A 26,449-nucleotide genomic window follows, 5' to 3' on the forward strand; every position below is an offset into this window, starting at 1 on the left:
TAAAGAATCTGGCAGATGTACTCAAAAAAGACACTGGTGTGAGACAGGAAACAAGAGCCCTTACTTTTAATGAGATTAATCTACAGATACTAAACTCTCATGCTCCCAGAACTGCAGGCAAGCACCAGTAAAAGTTAATGATCTGATGAGGGCTTACTAGCATCTCCACAGTATTGCCTGCATCCACCCTCACTGCCTCAGAGACCAACGTGCTTGACCAAGCTTGGATCACTTTACGCTTCAACTTTTGTAGTTGCCTTGGCCTGGCAGCACAGATGGGATCAACTTCAATTCAGGAATGCCAAAGCTGACACTAAGGCGGGAATTTTCTGGCCCTGTTGGAGTCGGGCATCATGGCGGTGGGGGGGGGAGTGGAACAAATTGGTGAGAAGGCCATCGTGAAACCAGTTTGCGATCACCTGCTCCGCCCCTCAATGGCGGGCCGCATTTCTCACCGCCGCACGTTGGGAACCTAATTTCAATACCTTAGCATCGCATTATAAGCCCTGCTCACAAGAATCACCCCCCACCAAGCTGGATCACCCGGGCCACGCCGACATGTTTCACAACTGTACATAAGCAACGTGCACCTGGCGAGCTGCAAGGTTTGTTTGCCTACTTTGCTTCAGCAGCACTCGCAGTCATCAGCGCCAGGCATCGCAAGCAGCTCCACATCACTTTTAGGGGGCATCACGGGCAGGTCTCTACTTACCAGACCAGCCTTAAGGCAGAAGTGGCTTTCAACGGCTGCAGGGCTAGGGTTCGCTTGGGGAAGGGGGAGAAGTGGCCTCAGGTAATGGAAGATGCTACAGGGCGAGGGCTGTGCTAGGGAAGGGGGGTATCCCAGGGTGTGTGTGGGGGCAGATATTGATCTGTGCAAGTGGCCTCAAGATGGTGAGGGCTGAGAAGGCAGTCTCCAGGGGAGATCAGACTAGATGGAGATGTGAGGGTGTGAGAGAGTGAGTGGCAATGTCACTTGAGCTGGCAGTGAAATGAGATACCAGTGAATATGTGAGTTGAGTGATCAGATAGTTGCCTTACTCTGGCAGCACAGATGAGATCATTCATCCTCTTTCCACACTGGATGGCCAACATCTTCTGCGTAGCCTTGGCACTGATCACCACTGCCACCGCCTTCAAGCCAGAGTGGTGAGATTGCTGGACCTCCTGCTGCCAGAGCTGAGGTGGAGGACATCATGACAGGTCTCCAAATGGCATTCCAGTGATGGGTCACTGAGCTCCTCTTGGTTTTCAGGGCCATGTCCTCACTGGAGCAGAACAAAAACAGAAATACCTGGAAAAACTCAGTAGGTCTGGCAGCATCGGCGGAGAAGAGCAAAGTTGACGTTTCGAGTCCTCATGACCCTGTTGAAGGGTCATGAGGACTCGAAACATCAACTTTGCTCTTCTCCGCCGATGCTGCTAGACCTGCTGAGTTTTTCCAGGTATTTCAGTTTTTGTTTTGGATTTCCAGCATCTGCAGTTTTTTGTTTTTATCCTCACTGGAGCAGTCCTGGGCTGCAAACATTAAGAACTGTGTGTGTGTGCTGCAGTTTAGCTTTGGCACCTGGAGTGAGGAGACGATGTGGTAACAGTGTGGCGGGCGATTCAGAGGCTGCCCGTCAGCGAGATGGCGTGTTTAATGTGGTTGCATAATTAATAAGGTGGGAAGCAGATGATACAGTGCAAAAACCTGCCATTGCGGCCAACGGGTAAAACATCGCTTTTCATGCCCGCTACCATACATAGTGCAATTCTGGGATGATTCTGCCCTAAATCTCACACTCCTGTCATTCCCATCCTTCAGCTACACTGGGTCCCCACTCTCCAGCCAGTTTAGTTTATAATTTTTGTCCTTGCTTTCAAAACCCTCCATAACCTCACTTCAACCCCTGTCTTACATCCCCTCATGTGTTCTATACTTCTCGAATACCATATCCTTGCTCCTTTCTCCACTATTGGCGGTGGCTTATTTAGCCACCATGGTCCAGCCAGTGAAATTCCTTAACCAGCTCCCTCGGTCTTTCTAACTCCCTGTCTGCTTTCAAAAACCTCCTGGAAATCCTTCTCTTTGATTACTGCTTCCGTCACTCACCCTAGCTTTCCCAATGTATCCCTTTTCTGTTGCCAGTTATCATCTGAAGTTTTTTTTCCTTAATGTAAAGTCCTTCCTGCATGTGAGTAGCACTATAGAACTGCAAGCAGTTGTCTAAATCTACCATTATTAGAAAGTTGCTTTTAAACTAGTCCAAGGACTATTCCGAGGCCTCTGTTGGCAACAATGACATTTGACAATTTTGCCTTTTAATAAGCTCAGTATTGTCAGATCTGAGGTGGATGAATAGTTTAATTTTCAATTTAATTGCAAAGCTGCAAAATGCTGCATGTGCTCCTAATTAATGACATTTCTCTTTCTACATATATATTTAAATTCCAATTCATTTTGGAGAGGCAAAAATGATCAGCTGTGCTAAATCAGGATGAATAGTTCATTAACCTTTTGACCTTCAGTTTGGAATTTTTAAAAAAACATCTTTTTTGCTAAAATTGACAAATGCATACATCTTAGCCCCTGAATGCGTTAAAACATGCCAAAAATATAAAATGTTGATATTAATAGATAGAAAACATTGATTTTTTTTTTGTTCGTGCGTGGGATGTGAGCTTTGCTGGCTAGGCCAGCATTTATTGCCCATTCCTAATTGCCCTTGAGAAGGTGGTGGTAAGCTGCCTTCTTGAACCGCTGCAGTCCATGTATTGCAGGAACACCCACAATGCCGTTAGAAAGGGAGTTCCAGGATTTTGATCCAGTGACAGTGAAAGAACGGCGATATAGTTCCAAGTTGGGATAGTGTGTGACGTGGAGGGGAACTTGTAGATGGTGGTGTTCCCATGCATCTGCTGCCCACGCACTTCTAGGCGGTGGAGGTCGCAGGTTTGGAAGGTGCTGTCGAAGGAGCCTTGGTGAGTTCCTGCAGTGCATCTTGTAGATGGTACACACTGTTGCCACTGTGCGTCAGTGGTGGAGGGAGTGAATGTTTAAGGTAAAGGGTAGGGTGCCAATCAAGTGGGCTGCTTTGTCCTGGATGGTGTCAAGCATCTTGAGTGTTGTTGGAGCTGTACTCATCCAGGCAAGTGTGGAGTATTCCATCACACTCCTGACATGTGCCTTGTAGATGGTGGACAGGCTTTGGGCAGTCAGGAGGAAAGTTAATCTCCACAGAATTCTCAGCCTCTGACCTGCTCTTGTAGCCACAGTGTTTAAATGGCTGGTCCAGTTCAGGTTCTGGTCAATGGAAACCCCCGGACATTGATAAAGGGGGATTTAGCGATAGTAATGCCATTGAATGCCAAGGGGAGATGGTTAGACTCTCTCTTGTTGGAGATGGTCATTACCTGGTACTTGTGTGATTCAAATGTTACTTGCTACCAATCAGCCAAGCTGAATGTTGTCCAGGTCTTGCTCCAAATGGCCATGGACTGCTTCAGTATCTGAGGAGTTGCAAATGGTGCTGAACATTGTGCAATCCCTACTTCTGACTTTATGATGGAGGGAAGGTCAAACATGAAACAGCTGAAGATGGTTGGGCCTGAGACACTATCCTAAGGAACTCCTGCAGTGATGTCCCAGGGCTGACCTCCAATTACCACAACCATCTTCCTTTGTGCTAGGTATGACTCCAACCAGGGGAAAGTTTTCCCCCTGATTCCCATTGACTCCAGTTTTGCTAGGGCTCATTGATGCCACACTTAGTCAAATATTGCCTTGGGGCAATATGTCAAGGGCAGTCTCTCACACCTCACTTCTGAAGTTCAACTCTTTTGTCCATGTTTGGACTAAGGCTGCAATGAGATTAGGAGCTGAGTGGCCCTGGTGGAACCCAAACTGAGCGTCATTGAGCAGGTTATTGCTGAGTAAGTGCCACTTGATAGCACTGTCGCTGACAATTTCCATTACTTTGCTGATGATCGAAGGTAGATTGATTGGGCAGTAATTGGCTGGATTGGATTTGTCCTGCTTTTATTGAACAGGACATACCTGGATAATTTTCCACACTGCCGGGTAGATGCCAGTGTTTTAGTTGTAATAGAACAGCTTGGCTACATGTGTGGCTAGTTCTGCAGTATGAGTCTTCAGTCCTATTGCTAGAATATTGTCATGGCCTGTAGCCTTTGCAGTATCCAGTGCCTTCAGCCATTTCTTGATATCATGTGGAGTGAATCGAATTGGCTGAAGACTGGCATATCTGATGCTGGGAACCTCTGAAGGAGGCAGAGGTGGATCATCCACTCGGCACTACTAGCTGACGATGGCTGCAAATGCTTCAGCCTTATCTTTTGCACTGATGTGCTGGGCTCCCCCATTATTGAGGATGGGGATGTTTGTGGAGCCTCCTCCTCCAGCTAGTTGTTTAATTGTCCTCACTGGATGTGGCGGGACTCCAGAGCTTAGATCTGATCCATTAGTTGTGGGAATGCTTAGCTCTGTCTATCGCTTGCTGCTTCCACTGTTTGGCACGCAAGTAGTCCAGTGTTGTAGATTCAGCAGGTTGATGCCTCATTTTTAGATATGCCTGGTGCTGCTCCTGGCATGCCCTCCTGCACTCTTCATTGAACCAGGGTTGATCCCCTGACTTGATGGTAATGGTACAGTGGGCAATATGCCAGGCCATGAGGTTACAGATTGTGGTTGTATACAATTCTGCTGCTGCTGATGATCCACAGTGCCTCATGGATGCCCAGTCTTGTGTTGCTAGGTCTGTTTGAAATCTATCCCATTTAGCACAGTGATAGTATCACACAACACGATGGAGGGTATCTTCGATGTGAAGGTGGGACTTCATCTCCACAAGGACTGTGCGGTGGTCAATCCTACCAATACTCTCATGGACAGACGACAGGTATATTTTTCCTTCTTGTTGGTTCCCTCACCACCTGCTGCAGACCCAGTCTAGCAGCTATGTCCTTTAGGACTCATCCAGCTCAATCTGCAGTGGTGCTACTGAGCCACTCTTGGTGATGGACATTGAAGTCCCCCACCCAGAGTACATTCTACACCCTTGCCACCCTCAGTGCTTCCTCCAAGTGGTGCTCAACATGGAGGAGCACTGATTCATCAGCTGAGGGAGGGCAGTACATGGTAATCAACAGGAGGTATGGTTGCCCATGTTTGACCTGATGCAATGAGACTTCATGGGTCCCGAGTCGATGTTGAGGACTCCCAGGGCAACTCCCTCCCGACTGTATACCACTGTGCCACCATCTCTGGTGGGTTTGTCCTGTTGGTGGGACAGAACATACCCAGGGTGGTGATGATGGTGTCTGGGACATTTTCTGTAAGTTATGATTCTGTAAGTATGACTATGTCAGGCTGTTGCTTGATTAGTCTGTAGGACAGCTCTCCTAATTTTGGCACAAGCCCCCAGATATCATTAAGGAGGAGTTTGCATGGTTGACAGGGTTGGCTGTGCCATTGTCATTTTCAGTGCATAGGTATAGGTTTCATTCCGATTAGGAGCGGTTTGATACAACTGCATAGCTTTCCAGGCCATTTCGGAGAGCATTTAAGAGTCAACCACTTCTGTGGATCTGGAGTCACCTGTAGACCAGACCAGGTAAGGACAGCAGATTTCCTTCTTTAAAGGACATTAGTGAACCAGATAGGTTTTTGCTACAATTGACAATGGTTTTGTGGTCACCATTAGACTAGCTTTTTCATTCCAGACTTCCTAATTGAATTTAAATTCCATGGTGGGATTTGAACCCATGCCCAGGGCATTAGCCTAAGCCTCTGGATTACTAGTCCAATGACATTACCACTATGCTACCACCCCTTCCCTCCCCGTCCCCCTGCCCTGGGCATCAGGAGGATTAAGAGATGTCAGAGCAGGCAGCATCACATCTGACTAGCCCACACACTCCTCCAACTCAGATACCAGCACATCAGAGGGATGTAGTGTGTGTGTAGAGTTGGTAGCATAGGGTGAAGGGCACAGAACCAGGGTGCAGGAGGAGATGTCAGAGTCAGAGACATCTGTGCACAGTCTCCCTAGGAGGAGGAAGGAAAATCACGATGCTGCTCCAGTGGGCAGGAATGTGGAGCTCAAGAGTCATCTTTTGGGGCACAATATTTAGATAATCAGCAGATGTGTGGACACCTGGCAGAGTTTCCTGAGGAGGTGGGAGCTCTAGGCCTGTGAATGGAGGTGTCTATCGCTGTCATGAGCTCCACATTGTCCCAGGGGGCTCGAGTTGCTGCTGGACCATGCAAAATTATGTCTGTCACCACCTCACAATTTTGCCTCAGTCACCTTTGGCACTTGTCTCTGTCATATTGAGGTAGGATGTCCTAGGTCTGTACACCCTTCCCACAGGGTAGTACCTAGTTGTCCTGCCTCTCCTTCTCCTCCTTCCTGGTGTGCATGCAGCAGCCTCTTCCACCTGATTTTCTGCCCTCCCTCTGCTCACAGAGGCCATAGAAGCCAGTCACTATGTGCGAGAGTGCCATGCCCATCTTCTATTCTTTTTCACACAAGGCGCTATGCACCCATCTCCAGTACAAAGTTCTTCCTGGCACCTGGGTGCACGAGTCAGTTAGGACAAAAAAATTGCCCTGTGAGTCCAGCAGCCCCATCCTCCTACTTCCTTGGGTTAAGGAAAGACATTTGGAATTGATTTTGTGCCACTTCTGAGGCAGTGAATATAAGCTTGAAGCAAATTGCACAAGGGTACCTTCAACTTTCCAAAGGGGTCCCCTGGCTAGGCAAAGAAATAGACCAAGTTCAGACCTGATCTTACCAGATCTACTCTGGACACTTCAGGTTCCATGCTCCTAGGCTACCAAACTCTGACTTGAGTGGAGGCAGTTGATGATTTAAATGGCCAGCTTCCTCTAAAAGGCGCATACATGAAACGCCCCCCTCTCCCATTCCCATCCTCGGGAAAATGAGAATTGCTTTGTTAAGGGGCAGGATTTAAGATTTTCAGCCACTTCTGCCATTTTCACCACGCCAGAGAGGCTATCTGTCGTGCTGAAAATCCAGGCCATAATTGAACAAAAATAGACACCATGCTAAAGAAGGAGCTATTCAGAGAAGTGGATTCAAAGAGGTGGATTTTAAAGGACACGGGGGAGGTGGAGGGTCAGAGGACTTTAGGGAAGGAATTCAAGAGTGTAGAGAGCTTAGGTGGCTGAAGTCTTGGCTGTGATGGTGAGGGAAAAGGACTGGAAGATGTCCAAGGGAACAAACTCAGGAGAATGGATAGTTTAGGAGAGGTTGTCAGATAGAAAGGGGTATGAAATAAAGGGGGAGGGTGGGTGAGTGAAATCCAAGGTTTATGAAGGAATTTGAACAAAAGGATGATATTTTTAAATTGGAGACTTTGTGGGCGCTGGAGTCAACATAGATCAGCAAGGACATGAAATGACAAGTCAGTGGGGCATGGGATAGGACAGACAACAGCATTTTAGATGAGCTGAAATGGGCAAAGCATTGAGGATAGAGACCAGTCAGGAAAGCATAGGAATAGTCAAGCTTGAAGGTAACAAAGGCATGGATGAGATTCTCAGGCGCAGGTGGGCTAAGTTGCTCAAGGACCTAAAAAGTAGCTGCTTAAAATTCAAGGTGCCTAAAAGACTGCCACAGACTAGACTGTTTAAAAAAAAAATGAAGTTGGAAGATTTATGCCCATCCATCAACATGATAAAAACTGTTTGAATAAACATTTCTTCACTGAAATAATAAGTCTATACAGTAGTATATGAGGTATTGCTTCAGCAGGAATCATGAACACACCAGTTGTGTCTGATGCATGTTTCCAAGAATATCCCAATCACTGACAATTTTTGTAACAGGTTTCAATATTTATAGCTCACATTCTGATGATAATGTTGATTTTTAACGTAAGTTGCTTTTATGATTTTAAAGTTTGGCATTTAATTAGTTAAACCAGTCAAGCTATATGTGGTGTTAGAAAAATAAAGTGCATAATATTTTATCCTAACTATTCCAATAAATCAGCTCAATGTCAGAATGCATTTTAGAGGCACATCATGTCAAAAAGAATCTACATTTAATTCAATTCCATGAAGATGGCAGAAATAATCTATAGCAATTCACCTTCTGGCAGATGAAGATAACTTATTTCCAAGCCTTTTTTATGAAATTTTATTAGTTTGACTAAATACGGTTATTAGCAAGAGGCAATATCCTGTGATATCTCAGTTTTTCACACACAAAAATCTTCTTTTGAAGCCTTCATATTTAATAACTATAAAAAATTATTTTAGAAATGCTACCAAAATGTCTTCCATTCTTCAATAATGTTTCACAGAGAACTATGTAAACAGTAGAGTAACAAGGTACAGCTCATCCTTTGGGATTTTGTTTGTACATAGGGCATATTATCATACAAGTTGGATTTGATGGGGCCCCAAAATATAGCATCTAGTAGCAACAGCAAGTCTTATTCAGGAATTCATGCTGCATCTATATTGTTCTAAGATTAAATATAGGCCATCAGACAAATAGCTCAAAGTGAAAATATAATATACAGGTAGGGAACTTAGGCAAAGCAATAAACCTTAAATGATTAAAGTTGAAACTGAGTGCAGGAGCAGAGAAAACATAGGCAATTAACGGTAGCAGCACAGGTAGACAGAGTACAAAGAGATAAGCCAGGATTTTTAGGATGACAGTGTTTCCCTTCCTGCCACCTGAAGAGTTGGTGGCCAACACACTGCACCGATACTGGCTGCCCCACAGCCATTTAATGCTACAAGGAGTGTTAATTGGCTGTATGTGGGACTTCCACCCTCACTCAGTAAGAAGTCCCACCTCAGAGTGCTGCCAGCCAATCTGATTGGCCAATCTAGACCCAGCAGCGCCAGAAGCTGCAGGAGACAGAACTGGGATGACATGAAGCCCCCAGAGTCTAAGTCCAAGGAGTCCAGGACCAGTTAAGCATGGGGCTGTCAGGGTGGGGAGGGGAGGTGAAGCCCAGGGGAGTGGGCAGATGGGTGTGGAGGTGTTGGTAGAGAGGCCAGGGGGGGGAGCACCCGCCGGGGGGAGAGCTTGTGGGGGTGGGCAGGGTGTCCGATGTTGAAAGGAGCCATTGATGGAGATGCCACTGCCCCCAACTTCCCACCCGAGGCCTGAGCAAGGCCACTTTCTGGGCTGACCCCCGCATCTAAACTCCTCCTCCTCCTCCCGCCAGCAGGAAAATTGAGGTCAAGAAGGAAACAGCCCTTAAGTGGTCATTATTTGGCCACTTAAGGGCCTCAACTGGGGTAAGGCTTCACCTGTCTCACTGTAAAATTGCGGAGAGGTTTGGGGTTGGGGGGGAAGGGGTGTAGGGGGTAGGAGCCTGTTGAGTGCACACAACTTCATTTTTACAACAGAATATTAAATTGTATGTCACCTGCTACAATGCTGCTGCCCTTAAGTGTATCCTCTGACTTAGCATATTAATTGGTTTATCAGGTAACACTTTACTGCACATGATGGGCAATAGTTAACGTAAGCAATGAGGGTCTCACCCACCAGCTAAAGTACCAGCAAAAGCCCGACGTCGCCTCCTTTTTGAGAAAGCTAAACGAATTAAGTGCCAATCAGGCACTTAAGTGGACAGCGACAGACCTTCCCCAGGATAAAGGACCCCAGGCCAAAACTCCCACGTGCCCTCCCCCACCCCGCCCAAAAACTGCTGGCAAATCAGAGTTCGGCATCTTTGCATTGCAGTGAGGAACCTCAGTTGGTGGTGGGACAGCAAGGCTGCCCATTGTCTTTCTACCCCGGATCCAATTGGAGCAGGGGTTTGAAGGTGGCAGGGTCCTCACCCACCACTCCCCTGCCTGTTTAAATGCCCCTACCTCCATACTTGCCCTAGGGGAGAGCATTAAATTCTGCCTGATCAGTGTCATTTTGAGCATTCAAGTTTTTCAAATAATTAATATTTTTGAGAATACGCAAGGTTGTAAACTATGATTCTCAGTGGCAGCATCACTGAAATATAAACATTACGCACTTCCTACTTTGGTTCCATCCCAAAATATATATGCGTCCTGTGACCTTTGCACTTCATTACTTCTAATTGTTTGCAAACTGTTGAAAATAACTGTACCATGAGTCTACCTCACAATCTGTAAATGGTCAATGGCCTGATGATGTAGTTTTGCAATTTTCCATAAAACCATTTAATTATTGATTTAATTGAAACATATGTCAACCCAACAGCTTTGGCCACAAAATTCCCTGCAAGGACAATAATTATTTTAAAGTATTTAAATGTAAAAATACAACTGTCTCGTCAAGATAACATATTCTGCTCTTTACAAACTACTAGTGTTGAAATTAAATGTGTAGGCAAAAAAAAAAAAATTGTGATAGCAAAATCAGAAAGACACATTTATACTATACCATTATGCCTTCACTTTCACTTCTTGAAACTACCCGTTGTAACCGGGCCACTGCCAGCTTCTCTCTACAAAGAAAACAAAAGAACGTGAAGAGATAGTCAGATTTCTTTGATGCTACAGGTGCTCCACTCCAAAGCCTTTGCAACTTTCCTGTTTGCTGCATTAACATAGCAATTGCCCAGTTAAATGGTTCGATTTATATCAGTGGCTAACTCTTGCATGTAGTTATTCTTGATCAGGTTCCAATTTCTGACTTTCCTGTTGTAAAGTTTCCTACAATGGACTGAGCTGTGTTATTCAAAGAAGTTATTTGTCACAATGCCATGGGTAACTTAAAAAAACGCTTAGGGCTGGATTTTACATCCCTCTGCCAGATGTTTCTTTTGGTGGGGGAGATGTAAAATATGACAGGTGGGTAGCCCACTTCCTTCCCGCCCACCCCCAACCCATTCCCCATAATACAGAGGAAATGGGTAAGGTGCCCACTAGCCCGGCTGCCCGTTGGCCTATTGAGGTCGTTAAGTTGCCAATTAATGGCCACTTAACAGCCTCAATCCGCCTCCACTGTCATAATACGCTGGGCAATGGTAATCCGGAAACAGTGGGAAGGCCGTTTTTCACCAAAGTTGGTGAAAGGGCAGGAAGGAAGGGGTGGTACATCATTTGGTGGGGGTGGCAGTGTGGTGTCCTGTGTGCCTCAGTAGCAACCACCATCAAGATCGTATGACCCTCTTGTGTCTCCCTACCTAACCTCCAAAACCCATACCCAGTCCCTACTTGCCATTCCCGCCCCCCACCCCCCCCCACCCACCCACCGCAAAGGGTGCTCCATCTATCCCTGCTCAAGAAACCCCGAACTGACACTGTCCGATATCCATGCCACTTCTTTTTGGGCTTCTTGCAGTCACAGCTGCACCCATTGTTCTCTTCTGGCACTGCAATAGCTGCTGGCCAATCAGATTGGCTGGCAGCTCGAGGGCGGGACTTCCTCCCACTAAGGAGTGGAAGTCCAATCCGCAGTTTGTTAAAGCCACCCACAGCATATTTTCACTGTAGGGCAGCCTTCTTTAAGGTCAGTCTGTTTGCGACCGACTTTTCTTTTGGGAGAAGTTCCCGGAAAAATTCGGCCCTTAATGTGTGATTGTATATCATTAATGATACATAAAAATTGTGCCTTATGATCTGAACTATTTTAGAACTGTTTCATAAAATAATTCTGCAATCAAAATGAGAGCAGCTCAACGGTAATATGCCAAATTTACATCACAGTATCACAGTATCTTTACAGTGCAGCAGGCGGCCATTCGGCCCATCGAGTCTGCACTAGCTCTCTGAAGGAGCGCTCCACCTACTCCCACTCCCCTACCTTATCCCTGTCACCTTGCACATTCTCTTTTCAGGTAGCAATCCAATTCCTTTTTGAATACCTCGATCAAACCTGCCTCCTCCACCACCCTTTCAGGAAGTTTGTTCCAGGCTCCAAGCACCAATTTGGGTGAAAAAAAAATTTCCTCACATCACATTTACTCATTTTGCCAATTATTTTGAATTTGTGCCCTCTAGTTCTTGATGAATCAAAATTAAGTCGTGATCCATCATTTAATCATTTAACCAGGTTTACTGGTGCTGGTTCAGCGGCAGAAAATTGTGCAATTCAGGTGTAAAAAGCTCTGTGTAATTATAAAATAATGCCAAGTAGCCTTTCAAAAGTATAGTATTGTTGCTTAAAATAATTAATTTACTACAACTTTGCTAACTTGCTACAGCTTCTTCGAAGTTGCAAAAAATCAATTTGGCATCAATAATACATCTGTTTCTATGGGAGTTGAAGTAAAATGGTTGACAGGGGAAAACATTAGAAGCACAGTGTGATTAATCACTCTCACCTCAACTCTAGGGCTGGCTGAATTTCAGGTTAGTCTAATAAGATTAGTACCCATTCTTAGAAAAATATTTTCTTTATTTGAAGTTATTGGACCTACCACTGGACCATAAAGAGTATCCAACATCAGCTAATCACTTATTTCTATGTCTCCAGATCTATAAACCGATTAATGATTGAAACAAAGGATTCTTAAAATTAAGTCTGTACCATCATATTCCATAGTATATCAAGAGATTTTTAAAGGTACACAATGTGTAAATGTAACAATTATTTTCTGAAATACTTTCTTGTCATACTTTTCCAATTACACCTATTTGTCATGCTTAAACTTATCTGATGTACTAAATTTGCTAATACCTACAATAATATAGACATTCCTTAAAATATTACACTAGATTTTCCAAAAAGCACACATTTCTGACAAATACATTAATGCAAGACAATGGAGGCGGTGAGTATGCTTAGCTTATTGATTTGTTTCCCTCTTGTGGTATATTTTGCATTGATTAACATGCAAATATGTAGAACATCGCCAGTAAGGGCAGTGGAGTGGATCTCAATGGGCCCCCTTCCCGATGCAGGGTCCCACGATCAGGCATTGAGTGCCTTTGAACAAAGGCCACCCCCACTTGCCACCTGCAAGCAACCTGACTAGGTTTGCTTGTCGTTCTCCCTGCATGGTGACCCTTCCGCCTGCCACTGGGATAATACCCACAGCAGCAGGATGAGGCCTTTAAGTGGGAATTGACTACCCACTCAAGGGATCAATTGGTGGTGGGGCAGGAAGGACATCCATGGGTCTTCCCCCCATGGAGTTAATCAGGGCAGAGGCGGGAAGATGGGTGGATGCCTACCCTTTGCCTCCCACCTGATTAAATGCCCTCACCACCAAACTTGCCACGGGGAAGGCACAAGATTCCATCCTTTGTTTTCCATTTTCCTTTATATGTTGGAGAGAAGAACGACTTAAATTATACAAGAGAAGGGATGTCAGTGTTGCGGATTGGAATATTTTCCACGTCGTTATTGATCACATCTAAATTTACATACAGTTCAATCACAAGTTAGGCAATTATATTTAAACTCAACAATGGAATGGTTTCTCAAAGTGACAGTAATCAGGAAATGATGTTAACACTAACACCTTTGTGTAATATAAGCTGGACAGACAGTAAAAGTGGAGTTAGTGCCAGGTTTCATATTTTCACCCTATGTTGGTTAATTGCAGCTAGCAACCAGCATTGGAAGAAATTGGCTGACTGTTGGAAAAGATTAAATGATTCTGACATCAAGAGTAGGACTAGGTATATCTTTTTTTTTGCCAAGGTGTTAAAAATTTTATACAGAAATATTTTCTGTAAAACATGGCTAGAGTTCTGTCTAGTATGAAGAAGCATAGCTGTCTGCTTCAACACTAACTGTTACACCAGTAAAACAATTTTATTGAAAAGTAAAATTGGCCCACACTTACTACTCAGGGGCACATTATCCTTTCAGCTCCAACAGTGTCAATTGAAAAGTACAGTTTCCAGTTCTATGTGAGCATATTTAAATTTGCCTGTTACCATTAGGAGAGGAGCATTAAAAAGTCAAACAATAGTGGAGCTGTCTTCTGGCATCATTGTTCAAAACCCCACCATTTTCAGCCAGCATTCAGATCCAGCTCAAGTATGCATCTTAAATCCAAGCTTAGACCAGCACATTCACAACCCATTACTGTAAAATTTCCATTGGCAACATCAAGTGTTCATCTCTGTGGTCTTTCAAAGTGATACTGACAATTTAACTGTCATTAAGTACCAAATGAGACGCAATTTTATGTTGATGACAAGCTGAGGAACTGGATTAAGTTAAATTACCTCAAACTCACTTCACTTCACAGTCAAGGCTGACAGAGATTTTTTTTTTTTTTGTAAAAATATACTTTATTCATAAAAAATCTTCAATCACATTCAAAACCATTTCAGAAACAACATTACAAGGGTACAATCCAGGTTAAACTTTTACAAAATGTATCACCAGGTGCATCAGTACAAACAATATTACAATCATTTACAGCCTTTCATTTTGATCTGTACAGCCCGAGGGGCTCTAAACAGTTCCCAGTCTCTCGGTGCGCTGTGGTAGAAAGGTCTTAGACAGCGACCCTTCCCCATTGCGCCTTTGCGGCAGCTGCCCCAAGCTTTAGTGCGTCCCTCAGCACGTAGTCCTGGACTTTGGATTGTGCCAGTCCGCAACAATCGGTCGGGGACAACTCTTTGTGCTGGAAGACCAACAAGTTTCGGGCAGACCAAAGCGCGTCTTTCACCGAGTTGATGATCCTCCAGCTGCAGTCGATGTTTGTCTCGGTGTGTGTCCCTGGGAACAGCCCGTAGAGCACAGAGTCCTGTGTCACAGAACTGCTCGGGATGAACCTCGACAGCAACCACTGCATCTCTCTCCAGACTTTCTTTGCAAAGGCACAATCCACAAGGAGGTGAACAACGGTCTCTTCCCCACCACAGCCACCTCGAGGGCAACGTGCAGAGGGGGTGAGACTCCTGGCGTGTAGGAAGGATCTGACGGGGAGGGCCTTTCTCACCACCAGCCAAGCTACGTCTTGGTGCTTGTTGGAAAGTTCTGGCGATGAGGCATTCTGCCAAATGACTTTGACAGTCTGCTCGGGGAACCATCCCACAGGGTCCACCCTCTCCTTTTCCCTCAGGGCCTCTAGGACGTTACGTGCTGACCACTGCCTGATGGACTTGTGGTCAAAGGTGTTTTTCTGCATAAATTTTTCCACCAGGGACAGGTGGTACGGCACGGTCCAACTACTTGGAGCGTTCCGCGGCAGCGTGGCCAGACCCATCCTTCGCAACACCGGGGACAGGTAGAACCTCAGCACGTAGTGACACTTGGTGTTTGCGTACTGAGGGTCTACGCACCGCTTGATGCAGCCACACACAAAGGTGGCCATCAGTATGAGGGCGATGTTGGGCACGTTTTTTCCCCCTTTATCTAGAGGCTTGTACATCGCGTCCCTGCAGACACGATCCATTTTCGACCTCCAGATAAAGCGGAAGATGGCTCGAGTGATCGCCATCGCGCAGGAGTGTGGAATGGGCCAGACCTGCGCCACGTACAGCAACAGCGAGAGTACCTCACACCTGATGACCAGGTTCTTACCCGCAATGGAGAGGGAGCGTCGCTCCCACATGCCCAGTTTCCTTTTCACCATAGCCACTCGCTCCTTCCAGTTTCTAACGCATGCCCCGGTCCCTCCGAACCATATCCCCAGCACCTTCAGGCCGTCAGCCCTGACAGTGAAGGGGACAAAGGATCGGTCAGCCCAGTTCCCAAAGAACATGGCCTCGCTCTTCCCACGATTTACCTTGGCTCCCGAGGCCAGTTCGAACTGGTCGCAGACGTGCATCAGTCTGCGCACCGACAGCGGATCCGAGCAGAAAACGGCGACGTCGTCCATGTACAGGGAGGCTTTTACCTGAGTGCCTCCACTGCCTGGGATCGTCACTCCTCTTATGCCCGGATCCTTCCTGATGGACTCGGCAAAGGGTTCTATGCAGCACACGAAAAGGACAGGCGAGAGAGGACAGCCCTGCCTGACTCCAGATTTGATCGGAAAGCTATCTGTTTCCCACCCATTGATTGAGACTGCGCTACTGATGTTAGTGTAGAGCAGTTGGATCCAATTTCGAATTCCCTCCCCAAAGCCCATTTTGGAGAGCACATCCCCCATGTAGGTGTGCGATATTCTGTCAAAGGCCTTCTCCTGATCCAAGCTGATGAGGCAGGTATCCACACCCCTGTCCTGTACATAGGCAATCGTATCCCTGAGCAGCGCCAGGCTGTCAGAGATCTTCCTGCCTGGCACAGAGCAGGTCTGGTCAGGGTGAATCACCAATTCCAGAGCGGATTTGACCCGGTTGGCGATGACCTTGGACAGAATCTTATAGTCCACATTCAACAGTGAAATGGGTCGCCAATTTCTAATTTCCTCCCTTTCCCCCTTGTGCTTGTAGATGAGGGTGATGATGCCTTTCCTCATGGATTCTGACATGCTGCCGGCCAGGAGCATACTCTCGTACACTTCTAGCAGGTCTGGGCCGATCAAGTCCCACAGAGCCGAATACAACTCCGCCGGCAGGCCGTCGCTTCCGGGGGTTTTACTCTTCTCGAAGGACTCGAGGGCCTTAGTCAGTTCGTCAGGAGTTAGCGGTTTGTCTAGGCTCTCCCGCGTACTGTGGTCTAAGACCTCCGTGATAGAGGACAGGAAGGACTGGGAGGCCGTGCTGTCCGTGGGCTTCACGTCATACAGACCGGCATAAAAGGATTTGCTGATCCTCAGAATGTCGGACCGTGATGACTTTACTGAGCCGTCTTCTTCCTTCAGGCTGCTGATCACAGAGCGCTCTCTGTGTACCTTTTGGAAGAAGAAACGTGAGCACGTCTCATCCTGCTCCACGGAGCGGACTCTGGAACGGAAGATGATCTTGGAGGCCTCCGAGGCAAAGTGCGAGGCTTGCTGGCCCTTCACCTCTTGGAGCTCCTCCTTGACATCGACCCCCATCGACTGCAGCCGGAGCAGATTCTGCATCTTTTCCTGGAGTCGGGACATTTCCCTCTGTTCCTTTCTAGCTTTCTGGGTGCCTTTGCGGATGAAAAACCTCTTGATGCTTCCCTTGATCACTTCCCACCAGTGTGTCAGGGACTCAAAGAGGGGTTTCACGGTTCTCCAACCTTTGTAATCCTTCTTGAGCTCCTCAATGTTCTCTGGGGTCAGCAGTTGCACATTTAGCTTCCATGCCCCCCTGCCCACCCTCAGGTCTTCCTCCAAGTGGCAGTCCGCCAGTAGGAGGCAGTGGTCAGAGAAGAACACCGGCTTGACGTCGGTGGATCTGACTGTGAATGCACGGGACACAAACAGGAAGTCTATCCTGGAACGAATGGACCCGTCTGGCCGCGACCAGGTGTATCTACGCTGCGCTCCGTCTGCAGGGTTGCTGAAGACGTCGTGCAGCTTGGCATCCTTAACTGTTTCCATCAGGGATCTGGACGTAGCGTCCAATCTGCTTCCGGCCCTGCCGGATCTTCCAGCCGCATCGATGATGCAGTTGAAGTCCCCGCCCAGAATGACCGGCCTGGAGGTCGCCAGCAGCAGTGGGAGCTGCTGAAAAACCTCCAGCCGCTCAGCCCCTTGTGCCGGGCCGTACACGTTAATTAACCGGAGTGGAGCGTTCTTGTACATTACGTCTGCTACCAGGAGTCGCCCGCCCACCACCTCCTTGACCTCGGAGACGGTGAAGTTGCCTCCCCGCAGCAGAATACCCAGGCCGGAGGAACGAGAGTCGTTTCCGCCCGACCAGATCGATGGCCCGTGGGACCACCATCGTGACCATTGCCTGTAGGAGCTGAGGTGCGGTATCGCACACTCCTGCAGAAACAACAGGTCAGCTTTGACCTTGGCTAGGTAGTCCAAGGTCGCAACACATCGCGTAGTAGATTTAATGCTACGCACATTTATGGATACAATCTTTAAACCCATATTAAAGCATTTATTCTCCTACCAAACCCACTGTCTCTGAGAGTCCCAGACCTTTAGTCTGCTCCTTCATACCCGTAGTGAGCTCAAATTCCTTCACTTTGGATGGGCTGAGGTAGATCTCCTTGGCCGTGTTCTGCTCCAGTGGCATCTGGAGGTTCACGTAGTGAGCGGGTTTTGAGATGACCTTTGCTGGAGAAGCTTCTCCAAAACTCACCCCCTCTGGGGGGTTGCTGTTCCCGGCTTCCTGGAGCTGGGGTGCGATGATTGCCTCACTGCTCCCAGATTCCAGGGGCTGTGGTGCACTGGCCTCCTCAGGTTGCAGGCAAAGTTGGGGTGCGCTGGGCTCCTTGTTGTCTCCAATTTTCTGGAGCTCGGGTGTCTCGTCCTCCAACGCCCTGGAGCTTTGCCGCCTCTTCTGTCGGTGCCGCTCTGGCACTTCATCATCCGAAGAGCTGCTGCCCTTGTCATCCGTGTCGGATGGGAGACGCCTCTTGCCGCTTCTCTGGGAAACGCCTTTGCTTCTTCTTCGCTCCCTCTTACTTTTCTTGTTCTTCACCGTCCGCCACTCCCCCTGCTGCTTTTCCACTGCTGCCTCCTCCTCCATTGATTCGCTGTCCTGAGGACTGGAAGGTTCAGGGGGTAGTGCTGTTGATTGGCTCTCTGTTGCCTCAATCTCTTTCTCCACCTTGTCTCTCTCTGTGTCCTCCTTTGTCCCGTTGAGCTCCCTGGGGGCCTTGGTGGTTGGAGTGACACGGAACCTTTCTTCTGCTTCCCCCTGGTCGGCTTTGGCTGCCTGTGCGTAAGTACGGCAGCGTTTGGGGCAGGTCCTGTAGAGGTGACTTGCCTCGCCACACAGGTTGCAGCACTTGGCCTGTTTGCAGTCTTTTGTCTGGTGCCCTTCCTGTTTGCAGATCTTGCAGAGGGAGGCGCTGCAGTTGGCCGCCACATGGCCAGCCTTGCCGCATGAGCGACAATGCTTGGGTTGCCCAGCGTAGACCAGGTAGCCACGGTTTCCCCCGATTGCGAAACTGGAAGGAGGGTGGAAAATGGCTCCCTTACCATCGGTCTTTAGCGTGACCTTAAACAGGCGTTTGCCTGTCCAGATCCCCAAGTCGTCTCGAATCTCGGTGCCGCTCCCCACCTTATCGAAGTACCTGGTGAGGAAGGTGACCACGTTGGCGACAGGGACGAAGGGGTTGTACACATGCACCATCACCTCACGTTCCCGTTGCAACGGCAGAGAAAAGTGCGGCTCCGCCGTCAGGATCTTCATCTCCGGCAGGTCTCTCTTCTCCTCGAACACCCTCAGGAGCCGGACGCAGTCTGCCACTCGCTTGAAAGTCACGTCGAAATAACCACCTTTGCGGGAGTCGTGCAGGGTGAAGATCTCCGTAGCTTGGAAGCCGCACGCCTTCAACAGGATCCTCCTGGTGAAGAAGCCCCGATCCATAGGTGATCCTCCTTCGCTGTGGTTCACCGTGACTCGGACGGTGATAGGTAACCCACGGTATAGATTTGGATTGCGATTGGTTATCGCCCTTCCATCCCGACCTTGCCATGGCAGGACCATGGTGTCGCCCCTGCAACACTTGATCTTAGCCAAAAGGCCGAGAAGCGATGCTGACAGAGATGCTTCTCCTCTCATCAGCTTCAGAAAGGATTGGATGCAGAGTTGGAAGGTTAGTACTGAAAGCCACTGTGCTATCTACCACATTTCACCATGAAACATTTCAGTCATTTTCCTGTGAAGCAGAATTGATGAAATACCCACATTGAACTTTAGGATTCAAATGAATTGTTCTTTTTAAAAATGACATCATGATGGATAGTTTAATGTCTTGAATCTGTGAGTTCACTAATCGAATAAACTTAAATCGCACGCCTTCATTTATACTTGTTAGTTGATGCTCGCTACCAATAACAGAGAGAGACCGAAATAAGAACAAACTGTGATTGTTTATTGCAACAGAAGGCAGAGGACTAAATCCTTGCATGCTCCCACAACTGCTACCAGCTCTAGACGTCCCATTAACCAGTAGCCCACACTGTACAGTGATTGGTCAGTACTGCCACATGGTTAGTCCACTTGCAATCTCTTAAAGGTACATGGTACTCCACTTTAGCACAGATAGGATAGCCATCTTTTAGTTTTTTTAATGTTGTCAAAAACCAAAACAATAAGGTAGTGATTCAAATTGTAATTGAAGCTTTGATCAAATAGTAAAAACTCCACCATTATTGTAATTCTTGGCAAGCTGTGCTGTAAGTCATTGATGTGTATAAATGTACATTCAGTCTACAATGCAGAACAGGTCATTCAGCTCAACTGGTCTATACCAGTGTTTATGCTCCACATGAGCCTTCTCCCACCTTCTTCATCTAACCCTATCAATATACCCTTCTATTCCTTTCTCCCTCATATGCCTATCTAGCTTTCCCTTAAATCTATCTGTGTTATCTAGAAATCACCCAGGAAAAGGAAAGAATCTCAAAAATTTGAACAACAGGTTAAGGAAGCCGTTTCATGCTGCTACTATGCATGGCTATGCGAGTGACAGTTTTCACTAGCGGGATGCTGCTATCAATCCAAAAAGATATTCTATCTACCTCATTATTGAGCAAATCTGTGTATGAATTTCAGTGCCAGTGCGATGCCAGGTACTAGGCCGTTTGTCCCAAAACATTGCCAAACAGCGTGCTCCTTCATATTCAACCAGCCTGCACTTGTAAAACCCAAAACAAAGTGTCTGCTGTTGGATGTGATTCCACGATGGGGCAGCACTTGCTGAATCGTCCTGTGTGTGCAAAAAGCTACATGAACAAGCAATTTAAGATAACCCAGGTGATCTTGTAACATGGCTCATTTAAGCCTGCTGGTAAAGACAGATATTCAAAAATCAGGGACCCCTTGTCTGCAAACTAAAGGAATATGTTCAAGCCTTGCGTCATTTTTAAGTTACCCGGGAGCACGGGGAGCTTATAGTTTTCCATGACTTTCTCCATGGCAATGCCTCAGCCAGAGCCAACATGCCAAACAATCAGCACCCTAAATTGTTGTGATCAATTGAAATTTGGGATTCTTGCATTTGTTCTGATGAGTGCAAGATGAAAAGCATCAGCAATGTGTCTCTCTTTTCAGCAACATATAGTAATATAAGCACAATGGTATCTGACTGTGTGAAAGTGAACTTTTTGAAACTCTTCTGCATGCTGCGGCGAGGTGCATCCCCAACATCTGAAGATGGGATAGGAGCAGACTGCTGCTCTATCTGCCCCATGGCTTTGGACCATGGCTGGAGTTCTCTGGCAGCCCTAGGCCTGTCTGAGCCTGGGCATATAGGCTCTCCTGCCAGTGCAGCAGAGTTCTCTGTGGCCACTGCTACTGGGAGAATGTGGATCACTGGCATAGTTGCTGGCAACTCCTGGCAACACTCGGAGTGCCTTGAGAAGAATTCTCAAGTGTGTCAGGCTGCATCTCCCCCAGCCTCTCACGTGGCTTCCCGTGGATTTGAGGTGCGCTTGTAGGGGTGCCCAGGGTCACCAACAATCTCTCGCCGGCCCACTGCTGCAGTGGCATCAGCGTTGATGGTCTGCAGGGTCACACTGATACCAGACATTCACTTTGTGGTCTCCTCGGACTGCCTCTCCATGGCGGTCACCACCCTCTCCATGGCGGTCACCACCCTCTCCATCTAAGAAGTGATGCATTCTCCTATCTGGCAGAGGTCATGCCATGGACAGACGCCTCCATTATCTGCACATGTCTGCTCAAAACCTCAGGCAGCTCCGCAAGGTTCTCCCCTGTTTGCATCAGTGACTAAAGCAGGTTTGAGTGTGGCTCTCAACAGTGGCCCCTCAACAGCCTGAGGCACAGCAGGGAGCTGCCCTCCAACAGTCCTCCCAATGCCAGCGGCCTCGCCAGTCACTGCCTCCCCGTCTGCTTCTGGGTGATTGTGCGGTGCTCACCAGATAGTAATACAGGCCGGGGTCCTATCGACTCCCACCGAGGTGTGTGTATCTGTACTGATGCTGGGTGCAGGGGACAGGTGTGATGCTGCGTCCAGAGTGACATCAGGACTGTCATCCTCAGAGGAGGTGCGAGGTGGAACACATGGGGGCTATTCCCAACTCTGTGGTGGTTACTCTGCAAATTAAGCACAAAAACAATGACTAAAGTGATGATGCTAAGGGACACCGTCATTCATGTGTGCAGCAGGCTGTCACAGTCACCGGTGATGATGGGTAAGCACAATTCCTCCTCAGTCTCCATGCCCGCCAATCCAAACTCAACGTCAGATATGGACCAACTGTCCTGCTCCTGTGCCAGCTCCAAGCTTCCAGCTCTGCCTCTATCAGCGAAGGAATCTCTGGCACTCCATCCCCAGTCTTGGGCCTCTCCCTAGCATTGTGGACCCTTTTATCCTGCAAGAAAGTGAGGTATCCAGTGATGCTGAGGAGGATCCCCTGGTCCCATGAGGTATCAGGTTGCCCATCTGTCCCTCCAATCCTCATGCTCTCAGGAAATCTGCGCAAAGCACAGAGGAGATGCAGATTCCGCTGACGCACACAGAAGTAGCTTATGCAACTATAGAAGCTGGCAAAGGGGAAAACTTTACACTTCAACATCCACTCTAGCCAGTAACCATTCAGTACCCCTCCATTACCCACCTACCTTTCATTCACTTCTTAACAGTATGACCCTCAAACTCACCTTTGCAAAGCGGTGGAGTACATTCATCCTTTTTCAGCACTAAACCCAGTCCCTCAGATGGAGTTCATCTTCATTCAATTTCATGGCAACCTCCATCCAGGCAGCCTTTGTCATTCGTAGTGATCTTTAACGGCCATCAGCCTGAAATGGAATCTCTCTCTGTTCCCAGATGGCCTAGAGGATGTCACGCAGCGAGCTCTTGCTGAATCATGGGGTGATGCGCTGGATGGATTGTTAATCCATTGATGACACTGACTGCACTTTTACAAGGATGGAGATTTCTTCTACCCAGGCCCTCAAAAGTTTTCTGTTGCGATATTCACACATTTGACCACGCTGGCCAGTTCAAGTGCAGTTCTCCCTCAGAAATAATTCATGCAGAATTTCAGCTTTTAGGCAAGGTTTTCTGCCCTTTAAATATGGCATTTTGTCTTGCATAAGGATCAGGTGACGTGGATCTCCCAGCGTTAGAGCTGCCCCCACCATATGATCAGGTGGCAAGCCCGCATCACCCATGTTCATGAGCATCCTGCCACGTGATTGGGTTCAGGCAGCCACATCCTTCCTGTGTTGGAGGAACAGGTTGGGCTGGATTTTCATCTTAGGGGTGAGAAGCGGAACTCAGGAAAATGTCCTGTCTTGACATGCCCGCTCTAGGAAAAAGTGCCTCGAAAGGCACAATTTTCCTTCCGGGAGCCCGGGTGCGTGCTGCAGTTGGGCCCGCCAACCTTGGAAACAGTACAGGGGCTGCTGAGTGCTGAGGTGGGCTGGTTAAAAGGCCCACCTTGATTCTCTGGGACTTAGTCTCAGTTGTTTTGTTCAAAATTATACCCTCTAGCCCTCACCCCTCACATCCCCTCAGCAACACCCATCCACTCCTCAGCCATGCCAACTCTTGATTCCCACATACCTTCATTGCCCCTCATATCCTCCATGCCAACCATAGCCCCTATGCCAACTTAGTGCTAACTCATGCCAAGTCATGATCTCCCATACATAATCTCCCCACAGGGAAACAGTCGTGTAACAGTAATGTCACTCAGCTAATACCCCAGAGGCCCACACTAATGTTCTGAGGACATGGGTTCAAATCCCACCATGGCAGCTGGTGGAATTTGAATTCAATTAATAAATCTGGAATTGAAAGCTAGTCTCAGTAATGGTAACCATGAAACATCATAAAAAACCATCTGGCTCACTCATGTCCTTTAGGGAAGGAAATCTGCCATCCTTACCTGCTCTGGCCTACATGTGACTCCAGATCCAAAGCAATGTGGTTGACTGTAACTGTCCTCTGAAATTGCCTAGTAAGCTATTCAGTTCAAAGGTATTTAGGGGTGAACAACAAATGCTGGCCTTCCCAGAATATCCACATCCCATAAAAGAATTTAAAAAAAACTCATCCCCATGTCCCCTGATAACTCTCGTGCCAACTTAGTGTCAACTCATGCCCTCCATCCACTACCCTTTGCCCTTACACACTCCATGCCACTCAGTATCAGTATCCAGCATGGGCAGGCTTCAAGGAGCATGCTAAGATGAAATAAAATGAAGTTATAAGTACTATTACAGATTTCACTACGTTAAAAAAAACATGCATTCATTAAAGCCCATTCAATACATTTAAATTCCAAGTACTTAATCCCTTACAAAAACAAATATTTGTATTTATAACACCATGTCAAAGACAGCTAATCCTTTAATAACCTATTGGAGCTATCAATTAAATTGTGAAATTACAGCAAATATCCCCCGTCCCCAAACCCCACTGTAATAATGACAAATATGTGGAAGAAGTCAGGCAGTAATAATGCTAAAACGATAACCCTTAGGGTTAAGGCAATAAACACCTATATAAACTGCTAGAATCAATATTTTCCATTCTCAGAGACCGAGGCAGGCAGTTCCTTTACAAAATTTAAAGGGCAGGGATGTTAAATAACTTGAAAGTTCTATGTACCTTCTTGAAATTTATGTCTCCGCCATAAAGTCGTGGAACTTACACTACATGTTGAGGCTGTTCCTGGAGTGAAAATTTGGGTCTGCTTGTCCTGTGCACTGAGTTTAAATGGTTCAGCTGAGTGTAGGATTCCATCATGTGCACTGATGGAAATGGTATCCTTTGGAAATGGGGGCGGGGTTTCTGGATCCGGGCCCTTGTTCGCCATTTTTAAAGGTCCCTGGAGCCCACTTGACTCCACAAAAAACCCAGCCTGTTGAGTGTGAACCTCACCTGCTGCCCCTGAAATCAAACCGGGGTATTTTGACGCCTTGGTATTATTGGAATTTCAAAGATGAGTTTCTGACTCCAACTTGCAAACCAGCATACAGAACATGCCGCTGAACGTGCTAATGCTTTTGGTAAAAGTATCTTCGAAAGTAATTTTAACCCCAAGAGAAAATTCTACAAAATTTCGAGATTAGGCAAAATTTCAGGATATCTAATCTTTCAATTTAGGTAGACAACAAAACACAAGATAAATAAACTTTTTTTTAAAACACTGAGCATGCTAATAGCTACACTAACAACCAGTTTAAGATAATCAGCCAAGCTCGTAATTACATTTGCTAGAAGTGACATACTTTCATGCACAGGGATCCGTTCCCTGCAAGCAAAAGGAATATGTTCAAGCCTTGTGCTTTTTTTGAATTACCAGGGGGCTTAGGAAGCCTATAGTCCCCTGTTGCTTTCTCCATGGCAGTGCCTCAGTCAGAGTAGACTTGCCAACTGTCAACACCCTTTTCCCTCATGCTGTGATTGTTTGAAACGTGGGATGCTGGTGTTCGTCCTGATGAGTGCAAGACAAAAACTTCAGCAACATGTCTCTCTTTTCAGCAATAAACTTTTGTTTCTTTTAGTAAAGAATTTTTAGCAAAATTCATCTTAGTTATTGAGATATTAAAATTCCTCCCTTGAGATCAATGGGATAGAAGTTAGTTGTGGCCTGTGTTCAGTCACGTAACCAATAAGTGACCCAACCAGGAGGCCTGTGGTTCATTGAAACCAAGCTGAAATTGGCTAATTTGAGCAAGTTGGCAGCTCCCATGATTACGGGCCACTTGCCTAGAGACAGGGACTCTCAGGTAAGTCCTGAGGTGGAGGTGGACAAAGTTAAAGGGACAGGGGACAATTCTTCTTGGTATTGGTTGCTTGCACGAGACCAGGAAAACCTGAGCAAAGCAGGCCCAATGCCAACTTGGCACAGGTGTCCTTGCACAGGCATTAAAGCACTTACTAACAAGTGCAGGGGGCCTAATACCTGTTTCACATAACCAGGAAAAAAGATCTTGATGGATCTCGGCAGCCCAAACTGCCACACAGACCAAGCACTAAATTTGCTATTGGAGCACCCATTTTATGCCCAAAACACAGGAACAAAGCATACTTATTTCTACCACCACTATTTCTTCAACAGATTCCAATTAATAAACCTTAGACATACAAGTTCTATCCACCCAAACCAGCCACTAAGGTCAGACACAAATGTCAGGTGCATTGGCGTTACTGTCATTTTTCTGCTTTACACAATGAAATTATTACCATGAAATTTAAAAAGAGCATTTTGGTGAAAAAGAGTACTCGCTTCTTTCCAAAGCCTGTATAAGTAAAAACATCAGTGACAGGGTTCTCTAGTATTTTAAGGAATAGATCCTGGAGCTGCCAAGCAGAGTGATGCAGGACAACAAGGAGGCGTACATCTTCCCCTGTAAAGATGAGAAGCTCAACAAGCTGGCAAAAAAGGCTCACAGTAGTTTAGAGGTGCCAGGAGGCACTGGAGGCAGTAAGGCTATTGTTGCATATTTGATTGAGTACAAGCAGCTCCACTTACAGTCACTTCTTCTCTCGTCCTTAAATAATGTATTTGTGAAAGGGTCACCAAGAACCATGAAAAT

The 26,449-nt window shown here is 46.9% G+C and overlaps 1 protein-coding gene across 4 annotated transcripts in view; it reads right to left on the reverse strand.

Moving 5' to 3' along the window:
* LOC144686773 (nck-associated protein 5-like) overlaps positions 1 to 26,449 on the reverse strand; it is a 673,917-nt gene that overhangs the window by 447,021 nt on the left and 200,447 nt on the right. For 3 of the 4 annotated variants that reach the window (XM_078552424.1, XM_078552429.1, XM_078552425.1), the window contains one exon: positions 10,419 to 10,482. The exons of the other annotated variant lie outside the window; for it this stretch is intronic. In XM_078552424.1, coding sequence (XP_078408550.1) covers positions 10,419 to 10,482 — 64 coding nt within the window. The remainder of the gene's footprint in view (positions 1 to 10,418; positions 10,483 to 26,449) is intronic. 4 annotated transcript variants of the gene reach the window in all.

The sequence above is a fragment of the Cetorhinus maximus genome, chromosome 11 (genome assembly GCF_964194155.1).
Source record: "Cetorhinus maximus chromosome 11, sCetMax3.hap1.1, whole genome shotgun sequence".
NCBI classification, from domain to species: domain Eukaryota; kingdom Metazoa; phylum Chordata; class Chondrichthyes; order Lamniformes; family Cetorhinidae; genus Cetorhinus; species Cetorhinus maximus.